At 45.1% G+C, this 22,658-nt stretch overlaps 1 protein-coding gene across 3 annotated transcripts in view; it reads right to left on the reverse strand.

Moving 5' to 3' along the window:
* Positions 1 to 22,658, reverse strand: part of eif4g3b (eukaryotic translation initiation factor 4 gamma, 3b) — a 90,050-nt gene that overhangs the window by 11,984 nt on the left and 55,408 nt on the right. For all 3 annotated transcript variants that reach the window (XM_063208412.1, XM_063208413.1, XM_063208411.1), the window contains exons 16-25: positions 22,354 to 22,476; positions 21,741 to 21,902; positions 18,591 to 18,788; positions 16,827 to 16,973; positions 15,451 to 15,687; positions 11,701 to 11,805; positions 10,124 to 10,268; positions 7,331 to 7,452; positions 5,460 to 5,562; positions 1 to 104 (exon numbers count right to left, since the gene is read on the reverse strand). The exon at positions 1 to 104 is cut by the window's left edge and continues 17 nt beyond it. In XM_063208412.1, the coding sequence (XP_063064482.1) occupies positions 1 to 104; positions 5,460 to 5,562; positions 7,331 to 7,452; positions 10,124 to 10,268; positions 11,701 to 11,805; positions 15,451 to 15,687; positions 16,827 to 16,973; positions 18,591 to 18,788; positions 21,741 to 21,902; positions 22,354 to 22,476 (1,446 nt within the window). The remainder of the gene's footprint in view (positions 105 to 5,459; positions 5,563 to 7,330; positions 7,453 to 10,123; positions 10,269 to 11,700; positions 11,806 to 15,450; positions 15,688 to 16,826; positions 16,974 to 18,590; positions 18,789 to 21,740; positions 21,903 to 22,353; positions 22,477 to 22,658) is intronic.

Genomic DNA, 22,658 nt, shown 5'->3' on the forward strand with positions numbered 1-22,658 from the left:
AGAGTCGAAGTCAGAGGGGGGTGTAGAGCTGCGGGGGGGCTGTTGGCTCGACGGCTGCAGGGCCGAATAGCGATTCAGAGTGCTAGCACTGCTCCGAGACACCTCTGCAGAAACACAAAAACACACACAAGCACACAAGCACACACACACACAGATTAAAATTAACATGTACACACAGCGTCTCGATAATTAGCGATTCAGAGTAGGTAGCACTGCTCCGAGACACCTCTGCAGAGACAAAGAAACGCACGCGCACACGCACACGCACATTAAAATTAACATGTACACACAGCGTCTCAAAAATTAGAGGATAGCAGAAATAGAGAAGGAGGCGGAAGAGTAAAGCAGCTGAATGTGTGTGAGGTAGAAATTAAAGCGTTTTATGGCTGCAGGGCAAAATTAGCGCTTCAGTGCACCCACACTCATCAGTGCACCAGGACAATCCTGTGAGGAGATAGATATATTCAAAGCTAAGGAGGGAGGGGGAGCTCTACCAACAAGCCCAGTGTATCCATCAAAGCGCTCACCTTAAATTAGCCCCACACTTGAGTGATTTAACTGTGGTATAAGCAGCGTAATGGACTTCACACTGCTCAGATGGCAGAAGCAAGCAAGGGGTGCGTGTCTCGAAAGCGTAGTTGTTAGCCAGTTAGCAACGTGGGTAGTTGTCAATGGAAATTGCATTGCAAAGAGCAAAGTAGCTAACAGTTAGCAACTACGGTTTTGAGGAATGCACTCCTGCCAAGTAAACTACACTTGATTTAGCACAGAGTTGTATCAAGATAGGCTTTGTTCCTGGAGTAGGTGTAGACTTAAAAATGATAGTCTCTGTCTTTTTAACCACCCACGAATGTCTTGTGTCTGGCAATGCATACACTACAGAAGTTGAGCAAATTCAGGAGGAAAAGCTAAGCTCGACAAAACTGCCCATGATTGGCTACACAACTACTTTTTGGGGGGGCTTTTTTTGCCTTTATTTGACAGGATAGTGAAGGTTATGACAGGAAGTGAGTGGGGGGAGAGAGACAGGGAAGGGTTGGCAAAGGACCCTGGCTGGGAATCGAACCCGGGTCGGCCGCATAGCATACGAGTGAACTACCATTTGTGTCACGATAGGGCCTATACAACTACTTCTTAACTCATTGGCTGCCAGCCATTTTCATAAAAGAGTAACCCAGAGTGCCAGAGATTTTTCAGCATTTTGGGTGTTTTTTGGAGGCTCACAGAAAATTCAGTTCTGTGTCTATGTCAACACCATACCTATCAAAACACAGATTAGACGCTCATCTGTCATCAGAAAAAAACGGTGTCTCTCTACCCCTTTCCGTTCTTCCATAATCATCTGTTGAAAATAAGTGGAATTCGCCAAAATGCTGCTTTCTAGCCAAAAAGCTGAGAAAACGCCATTTGAAGTTGACCTATAATTGCAAGTGTTTTTGCTCATAATGACACCGTCCTAACAACTCCAAACCTATCAGATGCTATTACAGAGTCTCCTGTCATCTGTAGCCAGAACAAAAGATCGTTTGTATGGTCTTTTCAACCTAATAATGTACTGAAATATAATGGGGTGGGCTTGAAAACAAGAGTGTTTTGGTTTGTTGCTGGCGCGCACAATGAATCATGGTGCATGTAACTCATGTGAAATACTAAACTCACAGAAATACTGTCTCATAGTCCCTCTGTTTAGCCTGTAGTCCTCTCGTTGAGGAACAAATCACAGCTGATTTGTTTCCTCCTGTACCGTATGAACTGGGAGGCAGGCAGGCAGCACAACTTAGCTTACTGCTGCTTCTTTGGCAGAGCGGACAATTTGCAGATTGATGATTACTGTCATCATGTTTCTGCTATAGTGATCTTGTCATATATTGTTCAATGAATTTTCTTTTGATAAAGTACTGATCACATATCCAACATTTCACAAGCCGATTGGAGTGGGGAAGGCTAGCTGGTCTGAGGCTAAGTGCAATGCTTTCTCATGTGAGCTGAATCAGAGAAATTAGAACACAGGGGCTGAATGTATCTGACCAGACACAACGGCTAGCCTACTGTTCCAAGAATCTGCAACCCCCCTGTCTTTTTGATGATACAGTAAGCTGATCATACTATACAGATCCATAACTGCAACTGTAGAATGAGTAAAAATAGTTGACTTACCAAGGCTCCTTTATTTAGGCTTAGTTGTAAGTTGTTAGCGATTTCGTGCTAGCTAGCTAGCGTAGCAAACAATAGCCAAACATTCCCAACTGAGGTGACCACTAGTCCCGTGCATTTTCCTGTTAGATGATCTTTTGTAGGCATCATCCTGATGTTGTGTAGGCTGATCACATTATCCAAAATGAAACAGTTGCCACACAGATCATCTCTGGTTGAACATGGTGTATTTTGGGCAAGCTAGTTACAATGTCTACTAGCTAGATGGCAACAGGGGGGTGTATTTTGGTCATGAGAGGAAGTTTTTTTTTTGTCAGGCTTGGACACTAAAATCAGTAGAATACCTGTGTTAAAATCAGAGGGCAAGAAAGTAGACTACTGTCACAGGTGCTTTACTTTCAAAAATGATTTTGCTATGCTACTTTTGAGATTATAATAGTAAAAAGGGATGTTTTTGTCTTGACATTTCCTCTTGATGTGAGCTAATGCCCTGCCCTGACTGTTCCTAAGGACACTTCTGCCACCTACAGGAATAGTTAGAACATGACTAGAGGCGTGAAATTAATACACAACATAGGTCAGACCGTCCTCAAGGCGTGGCTGTAAAAAAACGCAATTATCGGCGAACGACGTCGAAGGCAGGGGGCGTCACTATTCGAAATGACGTCATTCGACGGCTAAGGCAGCCAATGAGTTAATGAAGCGATTAAACACTAACTAATCTAGCTGAGTAATGTACTGAATCAACCATGGCTTACCACAGTCAGAGGGGTCCATTAAATCTGTCCAGTATATAAAAGGGAATGCATGATCACATGACTAATTTGTACCATTCATAAAATATATAGCTGCTCATAATACAATGAAATTACTCACTTGCCAATCCTTCCCCGACATATGTATCAGTATCAAAAACCATTAACACTATTATTTCCCATTATTTAATCATTAATATACAAAGAGATGATGGTTAACAAATGTTTTACAAAGGGTTATCTACGGTTTGAATAATGCTTAACAAATGCATAACTAATGCTTAACAAGGAGTCGGTATTATAAAGTGTTACCTATTACTCTATACAGAAGGCACACTGCAGTTATAAAAAGTGAAAAGTAATACACGTTAAAAGGCAAAACCTGCAGTGTTGGATACAGCCCAGTCACTTTATGTAGTTTCATAATGACATTCACAAGCTGTACTTTTCAGCAGAGTAAATTCCATTTTCCTCAAAGAACATAGTCCAGTCAACCTTGACATAGTTTCACCTATACAAAATCCATTACATAAAGCCCACACAATCTCTCAAGTGCAAGCCTGACTGTCTGACTCTGCAATGGCTGATTGAAAAACCTGCTGTTGAATCAACAGTGATCTTTGTTTCTTTACTTTGACGCAATGGGCTTCATGCTGTGGTGGTGTGTGAATGTACCCATAAAACCAAACTGTAATGAGGTGAGCTTCAGTTGCACTGTAAGACAAATGAGAAGTTTGAACAATACACACTTCTCAAGTCGATGCATTAAACCCCCAGATCGATCATACTACAAAAATGAAATCCAGATACTTCCATTCTATACATCTCTAAAATAAAACCCACCTGCTGCATGTCTAAGCACTTTTTGGAAAAATATGTCCTCTTATAAAAGCTTATAAAAATCTGAATATCTCAATCCCCAAAGCACATAAAAACATAAAATAAGTTGCATTTACAGCTACGACCCTCATCTTGCATCAGAATGTGTTCACCTCTTACATGCCCTGATTTTTAATAAATTACTCAAATCTCAAGAGCCTGAATGCAGCGTCTATGTTGCTCCAGCCGCCTAGGTCAATGCTACTGTATATGCAGCCTCAGGCTTAAATGGGTTAAAAAGCTTTACCCGGTAGCCTGAACACAGCCTCAGGGTGCTTGTGTAGTCTGCTGCTGGAGTTTCTCTGAGTTCATCGCGTTGCTAGACACAAACTTTGCAAAAACGTTCCATTCCTGTACCTTACCTCACTGAGTTTTTGTAGCAATCACATTGACAGCGCAACTACAGATGGTACAAAAGATATGGTCTTCCTTTAGTCTCCTATCCCAACCGCGCCACATTCTTACCACATTGTCACGTACAACTTAGTCACAAATACAGTAGGATCTCAGTTTGGCATGGTGTGTGTTTATGCCTGATTTACTACGGCCATCAGCCAATCACAGTCACAGCATTAGATAATATTGTATGTACCGGTAGTAGTTATACAGCACGAGAGGCATAGCGGATACAATTTAAGGGTGTTTGTGCGACTCTTTACTCTGTGTGCTTTGTGGCAGCTGCTTTTCACAAAGTATTGTATGTATCTAGTAGCAAAGAGAGATATCCTCCGCGCTCCTGCACTTCACAATCTGGTGCGTCTCGGGAAAGGACTTGGTAAATGAAGGGGAAGAAAGGAGTCACCGGAGCATCTTCAGATGTGGAAAATAACTTGTTTTATTGGGCAAGCGCCAAGACTAACGTTTCGACGTTCACACGTCTCAATATTGACTCTGAAGAAGACGTGTGAACGTCGAAACGTCTTGGCGCTTGCCCAATAAAACAAGTTATTTTCCACATCTGAAGATGCTCCGGTGACTCCTTTCTTCCCCTGCTATTGTATGTATCTATACAGCATGGGAGGCATAGTGTGTACGATATAAGGGCATTGGTGCTGGTATGCTACCCTGATAGTATTGTATGTAGTGGATATGATATAAGGGTGTGGGTGTTTCTCCTTACCCTGTGTCTCTGTGGCACTAGCTTGTCAGATAATACTGTATGTATCTACATAGCATGAGAGGCATAGTGTATACGATAGAAGGTCGTTGGTGCTGGTGTGCTCCCCAGATAGTGTTGTATGTATCTATACAGCATGAGAGGCATCGTGTATAAGGTTGCTTGTGCGTCTCTTTACTCTGTGCCTGTGTGGCACCTGCTTTTCAGATATCTATACAGCATGGGAGGCATAGTGTATACGATATAAGGGTCTTGGTGTGTCTCGTCTCCTTACCCTGTGTCTCTGTGGCCTTGGCTACAGTATAAACGTGTGGGTGCGTCTCCTTACCCTGTGTCTCTGTGGCCTTGGCTACAGTATAAACGTGTGGGTGCGTCTCCTTACCCTGTGTCTCTGTGGCCTTGGCTCCAGTATAAACGTGTGGGTGTGTCTCGTCTCCTTACCCTGTGTCTCTGTGGCCTTGGCTACAGTATAAAAGTGTGGGTGTGTCTCGTCTCTTTACCCTGTGTCTCTGTGGCCTTGGCTACAGTATAAACGTGTGGGTGCGTCTCCTTACCCTGTGTCTCTGTGGCCTTGGCTCCGGCTCCCCCACTGCTGCCTTTCATCCAGTTCAGAGCTCCTGCCCTGGGCCCCAGCTGGATCTTATCATCCATGGAGGGCTACACACACACACACACACACACACACACACACACACACACACACACACACACACACACACACACACACACACACACACACACACACACACACACACACACACACACACACACACACACACACACACACATTAAATATTGACAGAAAACGAAATGCACATTCTCACACACACACACACACACACACAATATTTAAATATTGAGAAGAAATGAAATGCACATTCACACACACATACACAGACTGTGCACTGACACTAATGCTCACATTCCACCGAGTAGATCATACATCCATACCGTATATCAAAACAGGCACAATCGATCAAACAGGTCAACACACACGCGCGCACGCACACACACACGCAGGTCTATGCGTACTTCTAATACAGAGAAGCGAAAATAACCACACAGGTGGCATTGAAACAAGAAATCCCACATCAAACAGCCGGAATGAGGGAAGACTGCTGCAATAAGAACTACCACTGCTTTCAGCAGATGGCGCCACTGTGCAGACTATATTGGTTTCTAGGCGTTTTAGAGGACAGCACTAGAGTGCACACCTGCTACGCATGTACATGCAAACATTGTATGCACACATGCACCACACACGCACCACACACGCACCACACAAACGAAACACAGACGCAAGACACATGCACACACACGCACGCACACGCACGCACACACACGCACGCACACACACGCACGCACACGCACGCACACGCACACACACACACACGCACGCACACGCACGCACGCACGCACACACGCACGCACACACGCACGCACACACGCACGCACACACACACACACACGCAACACACACGCAACACACACGCAACACACACGCAACACACACGCAACACACATGCAACACACACCTACACATATGCGTGGGCATGGGGAGCCATCCCCTTACACAAGAGGCTAGAGCAGCCTGAGCCTAGAGTCGTAAATGACTGCACTGGGGAGCGAGCGAGATGTTAAAAGTTCCCCTCGGACCAAATTAAAGAGTCCCTTCATCAGGGCACATTGTGCCAACTCTACTCCACTTCACTCCACTCCACTCCACAGGGTTCCCTGCTGTGCCGCTCCTGAACAGCCCATGCTGTGTGGTGCTTACTAGGCAGCCGCCTGAATGACTGATGTGCAGGGCCAAATTAATGCATAGGCTAAGTCGATGTGGTTGCAGCCTTGGGGCATCTACCGGTACCTGCCAGGGGGGCCCTGATTGGGCAAAAGTGAAACATTGCAGACACTGGCTCTCAATGCCCAATGCTTTCTCAATGCGCAGTGTTCTAGCCTTGCTAGGACGTGAAACGTCCAATGATGGGATACTCTTTGGTGAACTCCGCAGAGGATCCAACACCAGGCGTTTCACGTCCTAGCAAGGCTAGAATACTTGACATTGAGATGGCCCCACTGTCTATGTAACTTTGTCGCGACATTTGCCTTCCAGGGGCCCCACAGTAACCTGCAGCCTAGGGCCCCCAGGCCGTCTTAATCCAGCCCTGCTGCTGTGAGGTGGGTGGAGTGAAAATGACGTACGGAGCAGGAAAAGGGGAAACAAGTCCGACAGGCAGACAAAGATGCATACGTCTATGCACTGCCGCCTTGTGGTCACTGGAGGGAATTACAATTTACAGAATGCGTTTCAGACGGACCGACACACACACAGACCAACCAACAGACAGGCAGACCGCCGGACGGACATACCCTGTTATAGAGATGCTAGGACGCATCTAAAAAGGGTGGTGTGTGAATGATCTACCTTTGTGATTTTGGGTATCTTGCTGGGGTCTATCGTCCTGCTGTTCTTGGTCACCGGCACCAGGTTCCAGGTCTCCTCTCTCTGTTGTTGTTCTCTTTGTTCTTCTCTTCTTTGTTGCACCACTGATAGGAGGAAGAGAAGGTGACAGAACGGGAGAAAGCAAGAATGAGGAAAGAGGAGGAAAGAGAAGGAGGGAGCGAGAGAGAGAAAGATGGAGAGGGGGAGAGGGGGGAAAGACATAGAGAGGGAGGGAGGGGGAGAGAGACAGAGAGAGACAGGGGGAGCGAAAATGTGAGAATAGAAAGTCGAGTCGTGAATCAGGAGCCAAAAGTCTGACAAAAGGAAAACATTTACGGGAAGGACTGGGCAACATGACCCAGAAGGCAAGTCAAGTAGCATCACATAACAGACATGGGTAAGCACATACAAGGTAACAATAACATAAACAGTAATCACATAACAGTCATGGGTAAGCGGTTAAGAGCGTCGGACTTGTAGCCCAAAGGTTGCCGGTTTAACTCCCGACAGGTTGGTGGGGGAGTAATTAACCATTGCTGTCCCCCATCCTCCTCCATGACTGAGTTACCCTGAACATGGTACCATCCCGCCGCACTGCTCCCTGGGGGCGCCATTGGAGGCTTCCCCCTTGCGCGGGTGAGGCATAAATGCAATTTTGCTGTGTGCAGTGTGCAGTGAACAATCGGGTGCTGTGGAGTGCTGTGTCACAATGACAATGGGAGTTGGAGTTTCCTAGTTGGGCTATCACGGCTTTCACTTCGCTTTCACAGAACGCACAAATCCACTCATTTACAATCGCCCACCAGCCTGATATTCTCTTCTGCCACACCTACAAATCATGATGATGATTGGTCCCCCCTGGTTGTGTATATATATAGTGTACATAGTATGTGCCTGTTGGTGTGGTTGTATGGCTTATTGTGTGAGTATGAGTATGTGCTTATGTTGTCTGACAGTATTTGTGTTGGAGTGTGCAGTATTTGTGTTGGAGTGTGTTGGTGTGTGTGTGTGTGTGTGTGTGTGTGTGTGTGTGTGTGTGTGTGTGTGTGTGTGTGTGTGTGTGTGTGTGTGTGTATGTGTGTGTGTGTGTCTGTGTGTGTGTGTATGTGTGTGTGTGTGTGTGTGTATGTGTATGTGTATGTGTGTGTGTGTGTGTGTGTGTGTGTGTATGTGTGTGTGTGTGTGTGTGACTATGTGCTTATGGTGTCTGACAGTATTTGTGTGTGAGTGTGTGAGTGTGCAAGTATTGTGCTTCATGTCCTTATTATATATTATATGTTTGTCCTTCTATTTGTACTTCTATTGTGTATTGAGTTGTATATTTTGTCTTCATGTTGGCTGTAACAAGTTATGATGGCGGTGTCCCCTATGGGGACAATAAAGGCTATCTACAGTATCTATGATGGTAATATGGAAGACAAAGTTTTGAAAGGGTCCACACACCTTGAAAGTTCCTTTTTTAACAGGTGCTAATGTCAACACATCAAAAAATAAAAATGGTGAGTAGTAAAAGAAGCAGTGTTGTACACTTCCATCTGATTACGGATATATATAGAAGACAACAATGAATCTGTTTGTAAGGACATATCCTTGTAGGCATATATGATATACGATCAGAGACGGTCTATTATGAATAAGAATCAAAATAATCTTTGATACGATTATTATATCAGTAAGATTGAAGAGCGATTAGAACGAATGGTACTGGCAGTTCACTCAGATGCCGAGGTAGTAGTGGTGGTGGGGGTTTTGGGTATAGAAAGTTAACAAACGTATTTAGGTTTTAGAGCCATTCCAACCCATGGCAGCCGTGAAGGTCTACGGAGGAGGTCTGAGCAGGACTAGCAGTCTAAGCTGTATAAGCAGATTACGGGCGGCAGTGGGGGCAGGCCCAACAACAGAGGGCCGAAGGGCAGAGGGGGGTGGGGGGCGGTGGGTGTTAGAGAGGCCTTACTTCTTACTGTACCTGGACAGTTGGATCACTTCCAGTTGCATGTTGTACGAGTTATGCTATTCAAAACACAGTTATTTGATGGATCTCAAATGGTGCACTTGTGTGCTTCGGGCACTATGTTTCAGTGCGTAACTAATATGCCATACACACTGAAACATGAAGTGCACCATTTGAGATCCAGCAATTGTCTCCAAGGAGGTGGTCACATTTTGGCAAAGTTTTCACAGTCCTTGTTGGACAGCAGTTATAATTATTATTATTATTATTATCATCATCATATTTTCGTCATCATTACTACAACCCACCAGGTCTCCTGTTCTTGTTGTCCTTGTTGGACAGCAGTTATCATCATCATCATCATATCATCATCATCGTCATCACTACTGCAACCCACCAGGTCTCCTGTTCTTGTTGTCCTTGTTGGACAGCAGTTATTATTATTATCATCATCATCATCAACATCATCATCATCATTCTTCACTACTATAACCCACCAAGTCTCCTGTTCTTGTTGTCATTCTTGGACAGCAGTTATCATCATCATCATCATTATTATCATCATCATCATCATCATCATCATCATCATCAGTGTCATCACTACTCCAACCCACCAGGTCTCCTGTTCTTGTTGTCATTCTTGGACAGCAGTTATCATCATCATCATCATTATTGTTATCATCATCATCATCATCATCATCATCATCATTCTTCACTACTATAACCCACCAGGTTTCCTGTTCTTGTTGTCCTTGTTGGACATCATCATCATCATCATCATCATCATCATCATCATCATCATTGTCATCACTACTGCAACCCACCAGGTCTCCTGTTCTTGTTGTCATTCTTGGACAGCAGCTGCTGGTGCACCTTCCTCTGCTCCTCCTGCTCCTCCTTCTTGGCCTCCTTGTGGATCTGCTCGATGGTCTTGGGGCCCGAGTCCGCTCGCCGAGATACCCAGTTGTGCTGCACAGGGAGAGGGGGGAGCATTACATTACATTATTATATGGTTGTGACGTCATCGGTCGAATGCTCCATTCATTTCAACAGGGCTCCCCAACGTTCGCACGTCTGTTATTTTTCGATAACGGACGGGTTGGTCTATAACAGACCGCTGTCAATGGCAACAAGACTTTTCACTGCTAAAGCGACTTTTCAACAAGACTCTAATCAGCTGCTGTGATAGACAGCACCCGTTGTCCTGGCTACCGCTGTCAATGGCAACAATACGTTCACTGCTAAAGCCACTGGCTTGTATAGGCTACAAGTCAGTGGCTAAAGCGAATGTTTCATATCACTCCGCAGGGGGTCCGGTCTTTTGTCACTCTAATCAGCTGCTGTGATAGACAACACCTGTTGTCCTGGCTAGCTGTTGCCTAGCGGTGTTCCACAACGGCACTGTTTTGTTTTGCGCAGCAACAATCTTAACATTAAATAGGTCTAAAGAAATGTCCCCGCCATGTGTGAATCATTTAAGTATATCCATATAATAAGCGGGTTAACTTTCGGCGAGTCGGTCGCTTTGTGGAATAGCAGCACTTCAGAGAGAACAAGACCCCTCCGCTCCGCGTCGGGGTCTAAAGATTCTCTCTGTCGTGCTGCTATTCCACGGTAGCGACCTTCTCGCCGAACGTTAACCCTTACTTACATTACACTTAGCTGACGCTTGTGTCCAAAGCGAAGTACACTTATGTAGGTTCAGGGTAATGGCGACAGGCCCTGGAGCAATGTGGGGTGAGGTGCCTTGCTCAAGGGCACTTCAGCCATGGATGAAGGTGCTGGGAGGGTGGGATTTGAACCTGCAACCCTCTGCTCTTAAGGCCAGCGCTCTTACCACTAAGCTACGGAGCAGCTGTGTGTGTGCAGGTGTAAGCAGTCTCTCAATTAACATCAGTCAACCGGCCAAATGCTGGTGAAGTTTCAGTTCGGCTAGTAGAAAAAAAAAAACAACTTACTAGCCACTTTGACCCATTACTGGGTGTTTGTTTGACTAGTAAGATTAGCACCTACTAGCCATTTTGGCTGGGGATGGAAAACATAATAATTTAGAGCCCTGAGTGTAAGCCTCCAAGTGTGCAAGAGTGTGGGAAGGTGGTGAGGGGTTGAGGTCCTTTTTTATTTTATTTTTTCAACTGTGAAAAATGAAGAACCATGTCTTGTCTGTTGGTGATGTGCACACTCAAAACCCTAGGCCAGCGATTCTCAAACTGTGGGCCAGGGCCCAGGTGTTCCAAGTGGGCCTTGAAATAATTTTCTAAAAAACAAAAATAGTATGTGTTTGTGTTGCTGCTGACTATTTGAGTTTTAATTGTTCAGTGGGTCAGAAGTGGACCCAAAACATTTTTGTGAACACTTCAAGTGGTCTCCAAGCATTATTCTCTCTTACACACACTCTTACCAGTCTGAGGTCGATGACATCCTGCAGCATGAAGCGTATGCGGGACGAGGTCTTCCGCTCTTTGACGATCTTCTCCATCTGAGTGAAATACTGATCCATCCGGGGCTGTCAGGGGAGAAATAGACACAAGGACATGGAGGTTAATGGAGGAACAGAAGTGACAAGAGTGACAAAGTTAAGAAAGAGAGAGAGAGACAGAGAGAGAGAGAGAGAGAGAGAGAGAGAGAGAGAGAGAGAGAGAGAGAGAGAGAGAGAGAGAGAGAGAGAGAACACATGGAGAGAGAGAGAGAGAGAGAGAGAGAGAGAGAGAGAGAGAGAGAGAGAGAGAGAGAGAGAGAGAGAGAGAGAGAGCAGAGAGAGAGAGAGCAGAGAGAGACAGAGCGAGAGAGAGAGAGAGCGAGAGCGAGAGAGACAGAAATAGAGGGAGGGAGAGAGAAAAGGACAGAGGGGGAGACAGTGTCTATGTGAAACAGCTGCTGGGTTTGTGTTGTGTTGTGCTAAGTGGTGCCCTGCCCTGTTGTTGAGTGAAACAGCTCATTTGCAAGTAGGTGTGTACCATCAGCATGCCCACTGCCTGCTGTGGGGCCAACATAAGCCATGACACCGCCTCGCCTCAGAGAGAGCAGCGCTGGCACACAGTGTGAGAGAGACTGAGAGAGAGAGAGAGAAAGAGAGACAGAGAGAGAGAGGGAGGGAGGGAGAAAGAGAGAGAGAGAGAGACAGAAACTGGGCAAGAGAGAAAGAGAGAAAGAGAGAAAGTGGGAAAGAGAGAGAGAGAAAGAGAGAGAAAGAAAGAAAGAGGGTAAGAGAAAGAGTAAGAGAGAGATTGAGAGAGAGAGAAAGAGAGAGATTGAGAGAGAGAGAAAGAGAGAGCCTGAGAGAGAGAGAAAGAGAGAGCCTGAGAGAGCGAGCTAGAGAGAGGGAGAGAGAGAAAGAGAGCTTGAGAGAGCGAGCTAGAGAGAGCGAGCTAGAGAGAGAGAGCTAGAGCGAGAGAGAGTGCGTCGCCTGAACGGCCAACAGAGGAGAGAGGCCAAGAGTGGCGACAATCCACTTCCTGACACAACTAGTAGCTCTTGGCACCGCATAGCACAAGGACAGCGGGAGAGGCAGACGAGAGAGAGAGAGAGAGAGAGAGAGAGAGAGAGAGAGAGAGAGAGAGAGAGAGAGAGAGAGACAGTAGTAAAGAGAGAAAGAAAGACCCTGGTGCCAAAGCCATGTAATGACAATACAGTATATAGTAGTACAGTGTATTGAGTCAGTGAAGGGGTGTAGAGCAGTGATGTACAATCCAGCAGGCCACACACAGCATGTGTGGTGGGAAAGGCCGGCTTTGAATGCTTAAAGGGTTTCTCAGAATGAAAACATTGAGCAATTACGATGTTAATTGAAAGCTAATAATATAATAGTGCATGAGTGATTGTCCGCCGTGTGTTTGGGACTTTGTTGGGACTTCAGATGCACACCTACTGCTATACTAAGTTGTGTTTACACAGACTTCGAGCTGCTGGAGTAAAAAGTTAATCGTGGCTTGCACTCATTTTCATAAAACACCAAAGGCATTTTTTTCCCCAGACCAGACTAGTCTGCTAAGACCAGTCTGCAAATCACACAGTCAAATTCATGTCTGCATATCTTCAAAGAGAAAACATAAATAATCACTATTGTTGCACTTATTAACCTGAGACAGGGCATACTGCATGATGTGACGAAGCTTAACATTTCACCTGACCAAAGAAGTGCCTATTCTACCAATAAAAAAATGTTTGCTACACATTCAGCATTGGAGTCACTGTGTTGATTAGTTCAATTTGTTTCCAGCAGTAGTTCACAAAGGCATTTAAAAGATCAATCTCATTATCACCCATTGGTTTCCACCTCTGAGCAGTTCCTGTCAATGGGGGGTTTGCCTAAATGGGGAGCTTGATGCAATGTAACAACCAAGCTTGCACTTCCCTTTTATCACTTCCCCCACTCTCCCCCACCCCTTCCTCACCCTAACCACCACCACTACCAACTCTCAACTCTCCCCATGAACAACATTGCCCTGTCTCTCTGCAGAAGCCATGCGTTTACGTCATCCTCCTCAGCTGGAGTTCTCCGGAGGCCAATCCAGGCCAAAGGACATGGGAGGAAGCCCTGTGCCAACAACGACCCCTCTCCACTCCACTCCACTCCACTCCACTCCACTCCACTCCACTCCACTCCACTCCACTCCCCTCTCCCTCCTTCCACTCCACTCCTCTCCACTCCTCTCCACTCCTCCACCCGCTCTTCTTTGCTCTCCTCCCCTCTCCTCAGCTCAACTTGTTTCTTCCCTCCTCCCCCCCCATTTCACCCCATTCATCCACCCAACCTCTCGCTTGTCTTTCCTCCCCTCTGCTCTCCACGACTCGGGGTAGCCTTTTCACTCCAGCATCCTGTGAAACACTGACAGATTTAATTAGAGGCCACAGAGTCAACACCCTACCCTACCCCACCCCACCCCACTCTAGCAAAGAACAGAAAATCCAGCCCATCCTACCCCACTGCCTCAACTCACCCCTCTGTGCACGCCTGAGCAAATATACACGTTTCTATCCATCCAGTTCTGGCCGATTTTTCATTTATCTGACAATTCCCGTGCTGTGTGAGACATAACCTTGTCAGAGTGCCTAAAAAAAACGTTGCTTCAAGGAAAATGCACCGTGCATATCAAAACAATGTTTGCAATCCTCTTTGCTGACCTTCTGTACAGGTTTTTCTTCTTCTTTTGATCTGCTAGAAAGTAGCGGATCTTGTTTTGTCATTATGTTAAACATCTCAATATCAGTGACATCTGACTGCAGATGCAGCAAATACAGAAACTCTAAGCAATAAGTGCAGGGACATGAGCTGCATAAATATCTGCATTCATATACCGGTACCTTGAAAGCCCGATTGGAAAACTCCAACTCCCATTGTCATTCTGACACAGCACAGAAGTGTTCACTGCACACTGCATACAACAAAATTGCATTTATGCCTCACCCGTGCAAGGGGGCAGCCCCCAATGGCGCCCCAAGGGAGCAGTGCGGCAGGACGGTACCATGCTAAAGGTACCTCAGTCATGGAGGAGGATGGGGGAGAGCACTGGTTAATTACTCCTCCCTCCATCCTGGCGGGTCGGGAGTTCAACCAGCAACCTTTGGGTTTCAAGTCTTACGCCCTAACCGCTTACCCATGACTGCCCACTTACTTTCCTGTCTGTGCTGTGAATACCCAGCTATCCTTCCATTCATTCACACATCCACTGATCCATACATGTACCAACAACAGGCCTGTAGCCTTCTCACTTTGGCCTGGAGGTCAAAGACCCTTCCTACAGTGATGGAGCTGATCCATAGATCAGCTCATCCTTTCATTTCTTAATCTACCCATCTCCTCCATCTATCCATCCATCCATCCATCCATCCATCCAGCCATCCATCCTACTGTATAGGTATCCATCCATCTAGGAATTTCTCCAACCATTCATCAATCCATCAAAGAGGGTACAAGAGCCTGTCATAAGCTGTCCCACTCCTCTGGAATAACTTACCCAGCCACATTAAAAATGCATTGACCATCTTTAAACAACACCTTAAAACCCATCTCTTTTTGGAAGCCTTTGGACTCTAGGGTCCACAAGCACACAAATACATACTTGCACACACTTACACTGATATTGTGTACCTTGCGTGGTTTGAAAGGCGCTATATAAAATGAAGGTATTACTATTATTATTATTATTACCTTGGCCTTCTCGAAGTCCAGATCCTTGCCGATGGTGGTGAGCAGGCGGCAGAGGCACTCCAGGCTCTCCTCGTCGTGGTTCTTGAGCAGCTTGACCACGCAGTCGTGCATGATGGCCTCCGTCAGCATCTTGAGCTTGAAGAGCTCGCCGATGAACTTGATGTTGCCGATGGAGCGCCGGCGAGCCTTGTCCTTGGCCTCTTCCAGCTCCTCCTGCAGACGGTCGCGCTCGCTGGTCTGTCGGGAGGAGAGAGAGATCAGGAGAGACCATGTTACATGTTACATGAAACACCATGTTACCACACTGCCGAGAAAAAAACATTGATGTATGGACAGCAAACGTTAGACTCAAAAGTGAGGCAACGACTGGGGGCTGGACAATGAATGCTTGCTGGCCTGTGGTCGGGGATCAGGATAGAAACACCTTATTATAACAACACTGCACAGAAAACCAAGTAAGGACATCACTATGAAAAATAAGAAAGGCAACCGGTCGGTGCGTGTGGCACAAAGAAAACAAAGGACTTAGCAGAGTTGCCTCGGGAGTCTGGGCCTTCCTTATTTTTGGTGCTCTAGATGCCCTTGTACCTTTGAAGTTTGTCCTGTCCTTTAATAGTTTGAGACCCAAGGCAGTGCTACGCTACCCCATCTCTGTCTCCAAAAAGGACATCACACAGTTACTCAGGGAGGGGCAAAAGACACTCCCAGCAGACAGGTGCAGTCACTGACGTGACAAGGAAACACTTTAAGGTTCATAACACTCACTCTACAAGGATTCATTCTAAAAGCTGAATCCTTCTAAACACCCCCCTAGGGCTCCCCTATGCCCCCGTACAGCCCCCATTAAGAAACCCTATTGTAGATGGTTGGTTCACTTCATTGGAAGGCATTTAATGAAAGACTACATTTGTAAAGACTAAAACACTGAAGAGTTTGCGGTAACACTTTGTATGTATTAGTGCAAATAGATGTAATGCTAAAACAATGTTAATGCCTGCATAAATAACTTGCAAGGCATGTGCTACGCAAAAGCTCAGGCCTACTAGGTCCTTAACCCCTTAGTAAAATTGTACCAACCAAAATTGTAATATCTAAGTCTTAATCTGTTACTTAAGGCTCTTGGCACTGTCATAGCAATGTTGTTATGATGTACTTGAGTATTTTCAGCGAATAGTGAATAGGCCAGCCGGCGACCCCATCTGCAGTAAGAGGCTACATTGGTAATAAATCCCTTATTGTGCACGAACAAGACATTTGCGAATACATGCCTTACATGTTTTATTTCGCACATAGTATGTATTAGTGCTAATGCAACACTAAAATAAGTGTTTGTTTGACTGGTAAGTTGGCAGAGAGAGGAGTCAAAGGGAACGTACCACGGCAGCTGCCTCCAGTTCCCGCTGCTTCTCGGCGAAGACGACGTCGTCCACTTTGTCCCGCTCAAACTCCTTCTGGCAGCGGTTCAGCAGCAGCTTGCGGAAGTTCACCGTGCTGCTGGGCTTGTCTGCCATTGGCACTTTCAGCTGAGGGGACAAACGTGTTATGTTGAACGTGTTATGAAAAAATAAAAGGATAGATAGATAGATAGATAGATAGATAGATAGATAGATAGATAGATAGATAGATAGATAGATAGATAGATAGATAGATAGATAGATAGATAGATAGATAGATAGATAGATAGATAGATAGATAGATAGATAGATAGATAGAGACATTGACGCCATTAGTACAGGCAGATATATTCACTTCAGGATGTACCCAGTGCCTATCATTCTGCTGTTCAAACTTAGTACATCTCCAGATCGGCCTGAACCCAATTTTGTCAAAAGTAAGACTACTAACTGAAGTCCATGCAGCTAGAGTGAAAGGGAAGACAAACTTTCAACAGTGATTTCTCTACTCCTGACAGACATTGACAAATAAGGACAGAGGAGGTAGATCTTGTCACTACCATGGTGGTGAGAGTGCAGCACAGTGATGTTTGTAAAAATACTGTAAGACGACTAAATCCAACTGTCTGACTACAGTGAAAGGGAAGGCCATCTCCTGCTGTCTGAAACCAGTACTCTACCACTACCAAGAAAGGACAGAGGTGGAGCACGTTGGTTACGATAAAAAATAATTCTCCATTCTGGTGATGGATGGATACTAAACTATCCTTCCACCTCACACTCCACTCCATTTTTTCTGTGTACCCCCTTTCACAACCATAATGTATGACCTGTGAGACAGTATCCCACTAGGATAAAAAACAATATGAATAGTAGTGGTGTGGATCGGCACTGCCCTCACGATCCGATTCGATCACGATTCGGGAGGTAGTAGATCCGATTCGATTCGATTCTATTAGATCCAATCCGATTCGATTCAATTCTACAATGCATTGCAATGCATTACATTTCTACTGAACGCAAAGCAAATGTTCAGCCATGATGAGGAAATACAAGTAGTCAGATACTGAGCAACAATTTATTGGCCGTTTTCTGTATCAGTCTTGCAATGTTTTTATTTAATTTAACATTCATTTGCTCCCGAAATATCCATGGAAGTAATTGAAACTTAAAAAAATTGCCGGATTGATTCTGGAACTTGCCGGATCTGGATCTGGATTGTCCATGCCCCGGATCGATTCGGATCGCCGAATCGATCATTGTTGACACCACTAATGAATAGGGATATTGTTCAGCTAATTTTTGTTTTATGTTTTTGTAAGTTATTCAGTTTGTTCAATTATTTATTTTTTGTTGTGTGCTATACTTTTCCTGCCATCCTGCTGCAGGCCCCCTAGCACCTCCTCGCAGGCAGCCCCCCAGGGGCCCCCAGCCCCCACTTTGAAAACCACTGATCTACAGTCCAACTCCCTAACCATTGCACCACGGCAGCCCACACGCCACACTACCATGACAGGCTGGTGTGTAAATCACAACCTCCATGACAATACTCCACGACGCTAGAGCATTGGGCAGGGGTCAGCGATTTGATTACGTTCGATACTTAAGAATGCCATACAATACGATGCGATGCGATGCGATGCGATTCGATTCAATCGTCAGATCACATCGCGATATATCGATACATTTCGATTATTGTTTAGACCCCTAATGACAGGACACAGGTGGCGGGCGACGCCACGTTACCGTGGCGAGGCAGCGGCACATGTTGCCGTAGGCCACGGAGAAGCTGGGCTCGTCGATGGCCTTCTCGAAGACGAGGTCGATGACGCCCTTGAGCCGCTCCTCTGTGTCGATGGTCAGCTCCGTCACCTGCTTCATCAGCTGGTTGAACATCTGCGGCGTCAGCTTGTTCAGGATGCTGCGCACCTTACGGAACAACTCCTGGACACACACGGATTCACACACACACACACACATTCATTAGGCGAGACCATTTCTACTTACTTCCATGACTGCCCTTAAAGTGATACTGTCCCATTTCTGGAAATCATATTACACCTCCCCTCTGAGTACGGCAGAGCAAATTTTACCTCCAAGCTTGCAATTGAGTTCTATGAGACCAGTTATCCGCCAGCTGGTCTCATAGGACTCAATGTTAACTGCTAGCATGGAGGTAAAATTTGCACTGCCATACTCAGAGAACGGTTGAAAGTACAGGAGAAAGGTAAAACTCAATTATTTAACTCAAGGGGAGGTATAATGTGAAATTATTTCCAAAAATGGTACAGAATCACTTTACAGTTTTATCGATTGCTTACACACAATTTTCGTAATCAGTTCTCAAATTCTCAAAACTCTACACACAAATCTCCAAACCTCACACACAACGGGCAAAACTCCACACTACCTCTGAAAAATGCACGTCTTGTCTCAAAACTGTGTACTCTCTTCTAAAAAGGTAATTTTGTTCTCAAATGACACAAGCAGTCATTTTAATACACTCTTATGTGAACCATTGAACACTAATATGCACAAGGTAAAACTCTATACTCAACTTGACACACATTACTGTAATACTGAAATACTGATACACATTACAAAATACTGAAATATTGTTTTTAGAATCAGAGTACACAGATACAGTGCCCTCCATAATTATTGGCACCCCTGGTTGAGATGTGTTTTTTAGCTTCCAATTATTATTTTTTTTTTCTAAATAATATGGGACCTTAATGGAAAAAAAGAGAAAAATCCAACCTTCAATACAAGTGCATTTATTCAGTGGGGAAAAAATCCCACATAAAGAAATAATTATTTGACATCAAATAATGTGTGTCACAATTATTAGCACCCCTGGTGTTAATATTTTGTACAACCCCCTTTTGCCAACAAAACAGCACCTAATCTTCTCCTATAATGTTTCACAAGATGGGAAAATACAGAAAGAGGGATCTTCAGCCATTCCTCTTTGCAGAATCTCTCTAAATCATCCAGAGACCTGGGTCCTCTCCTCTGTACTCTCCTCTTCAGCTCACCCCACAGGTTCTCAATGGGGTTGAGGTCAGGGGACTGAGATGGCCATGGGAGGAGCTTGATTTTGTGTCTGGTGAACCATTTCTGTGTAGATTTGGCCATATGTTTAGGGTCATTGTCTTGCTGAAAGACCCAGTGACGACCCAGCTTCAGCTTTCGGGCAGAGGGCAACAGATTTTGATTTAAAATGTCCTGGTATTTCAAAGCATTCATGATGCCATGCACCCTAACAAGGTTCCCAGGGCCTTTGGAAGCGAAACAGCCCCACAGCATCACTGACCCACCCCCATACTTCACAGTGGGTATGAGGTGCTTTTCAGCATGCGCATCTTTCGTGGTACGCCAGACCCACTTAGAGTGTTTGTTGCCAAAAAGCTCAATCTTGGTCTCATCTGACCAAAGCACACGGTCCCAGTTGAAGCCCCAATACCGCTTGGCGAACTCCAGACGCTTGCGTTTATGATTGTGAGTGAGGAAAGGTTTTCTCCGTGCATGCCTCCCAAACAGCTTGTTGGCGTGTAGACAGTGCCTGATGGTTGATTTGGAGACTTTGTGACCCCAGGATGCTACCATTTGTTGTAATTCTGTAACAGTGAGCTTTGGAGATCTTTTGATTTCTCTTACCATCCTCCTCACTGTTCGTGGTGGCAAAATAAACTTGGGTCCTCGTCCAGGCTTGTTTACCACTGTTCCAGTTGTTTTGAACTTCTTAATTATTCCTCTCACAGTGGATATGGGCAGCTGCAGTTGAGTGGCAATCTTCTTGTAGCCTCTGCCTGACCTGTGAAGGTTGACGCACATCTGCCTCACTTGTATGCTGTGTTCCTTTGTCTTTCCCATGTTTAAGAGTGGATAAGACAAATGGCCTCGGTGTCACGTCATATTTATACCCCAGGGAAACAGGAAGTGATGAATTACTAATTAAATGTTCCTACATACTCTGGTAAACTTTGTAAACTACTGTAGAAATGACAGAAATGCTTCAATTATATTTATTTCCTGGGAATTGTTAAGGGTGCCAATAATTGTGGAACAGGTGATTTAATGAAAAATAATTATTTTTTAGTCAGGGATTTTTTTATTTTCTTAGAATTCATTTGAGTTGAAGGCTACATTTTCCTACAATTTTCAGTGTGACAGTATTCTTCTGCAATAAACACTGAATTTATTTTAAGGCTTTTAACACATCTCAACCAGGGGTGCCAATAATTATGGAGGGCACTGTATGTGGCCAAAAACATATTTTACATATTTTTTCTGACATTTCAAAAAATTGCACAAATGTATTGTAAAATATTGGGTAACCAAATGAAAGCGATCTCTTCTATAACATAATTTGGAGTTCAAAAACTAAACAAATGTGTTTTCTCACTGCATCCACTCATGTTTTCATCAATATCACATGCAATGTGTGTCCTTATGGGGTGATGATTTCAGATTGTAAAACGGTATGAAGAGAGTTTGCCCATGTGATGGGGACGTGAACATAGTATGGTAGTTGATTTTAGTGTTTTGAATGACAGTGTGTTCAATGCGACAACCAGGGATTTTCTTCATGAAAATTGTGTGTAATCCAGATAAGTGTGTGTAGTGGTTTGAAACGAGAGTGTTTTAAAACTGAAATGTGAGTATAAAGGAGGAATTGTGCTATGTGTTCAGTGACATTGGTTAGGGGAGTTGGGAAGTGGGTGAGATGTTCTGAGAATTGTGTGTGAAGTACCAGAAATTGTGTGGAAGCAATCGAGAAAAACTGTAACTTAGGTCAAGAGGTCTGAACTTTTACAACACCCTGTCTAGCTGACAACTTTGTGGCCGGGCTGTAGAGCCCCTGTAGTGAAACACTACTGCGCCCTCGCTTACCTGAGTCTTGGATACGTCAGGGTCGTCTGCAGGGCTCTCCCTCTTCAGGCCAGGCTTCCAGGCGTTCTCGGCCTTCTTCAGTTGCACCTCCTCATTGTGGGACACGTTCAACGTGATGATCTTACGTGGCGGCGGACGCCGAATACCACCCACATTCAGCAGCTGAGAGGAGAGAGGAATAAAAATGCATAAAAAAAAACACAAAAATTTGTAAATGTATATGACGCAGGCACATTTTTCTTTGGTCATGTAATTTTTTGTGTATTCATGTTCAAATTTAAATGTCATGGATTAAAAACAGCATATAGTAAGTGTGTGTGTGTGTGTGTGTGTGTGTGTGTGTGTGTGTGTGTGTGTGTGTGTGTGTGTGTGTGTGTGTGTGTGTGTGTGTGTGTGTGTGTGTGTGTGTGTGTGTGTGTGTGGTGTGCGCGCGTGCGCTGTGTTTTTTGTGTGTATGCGTGTTCAGGTTTGAATGTTATGATTAAAAACAGAATACAGTTAGTGTGCGTGCGTACGTGCGTGCGCGCACGTGTGTGTGTGTGTGTGTGTGTGTGCACGCGTGTGTGTGCATGTTCTTCAGAGTGAATCTGCCTGTGATGTGTAAATGACCCACCGGGGCTCCTCTGCCTCCTTGCATCTGCCTGCCGAAGTCAGCAAAGGCTGGGGTGAAGTCCGGCCCTCGTGAGATGGTGCGTGAGTCCACGGGCCGCGGAAGCGGAAGCTTGTTCTGGTTAACCTGAAGGGTGGAAAGTCAATCAAGATAGGGAGGAATGTTGGCTTAGACACATTAGTCCACTAGGATTCAGTAATGAGTCTGTGATGTCAATGTCAGTGCTAACCTTGACCTTTGTTGCCTGGAGCGACATATACTGTACGCTGCTTTCAGGCTCTTGAGATTTTATCTTATTTAGTACAAAT

This window comes from Engraulis encrasicolus, chromosome 10 (genome assembly GCF_034702125.1).
Source record: "Engraulis encrasicolus isolate BLACKSEA-1 chromosome 10, IST_EnEncr_1.0, whole genome shotgun sequence".
NCBI classification, from domain to species: Eukaryota; Metazoa; Chordata; class Actinopteri; order Clupeiformes; family Engraulidae; genus Engraulis; species Engraulis encrasicolus.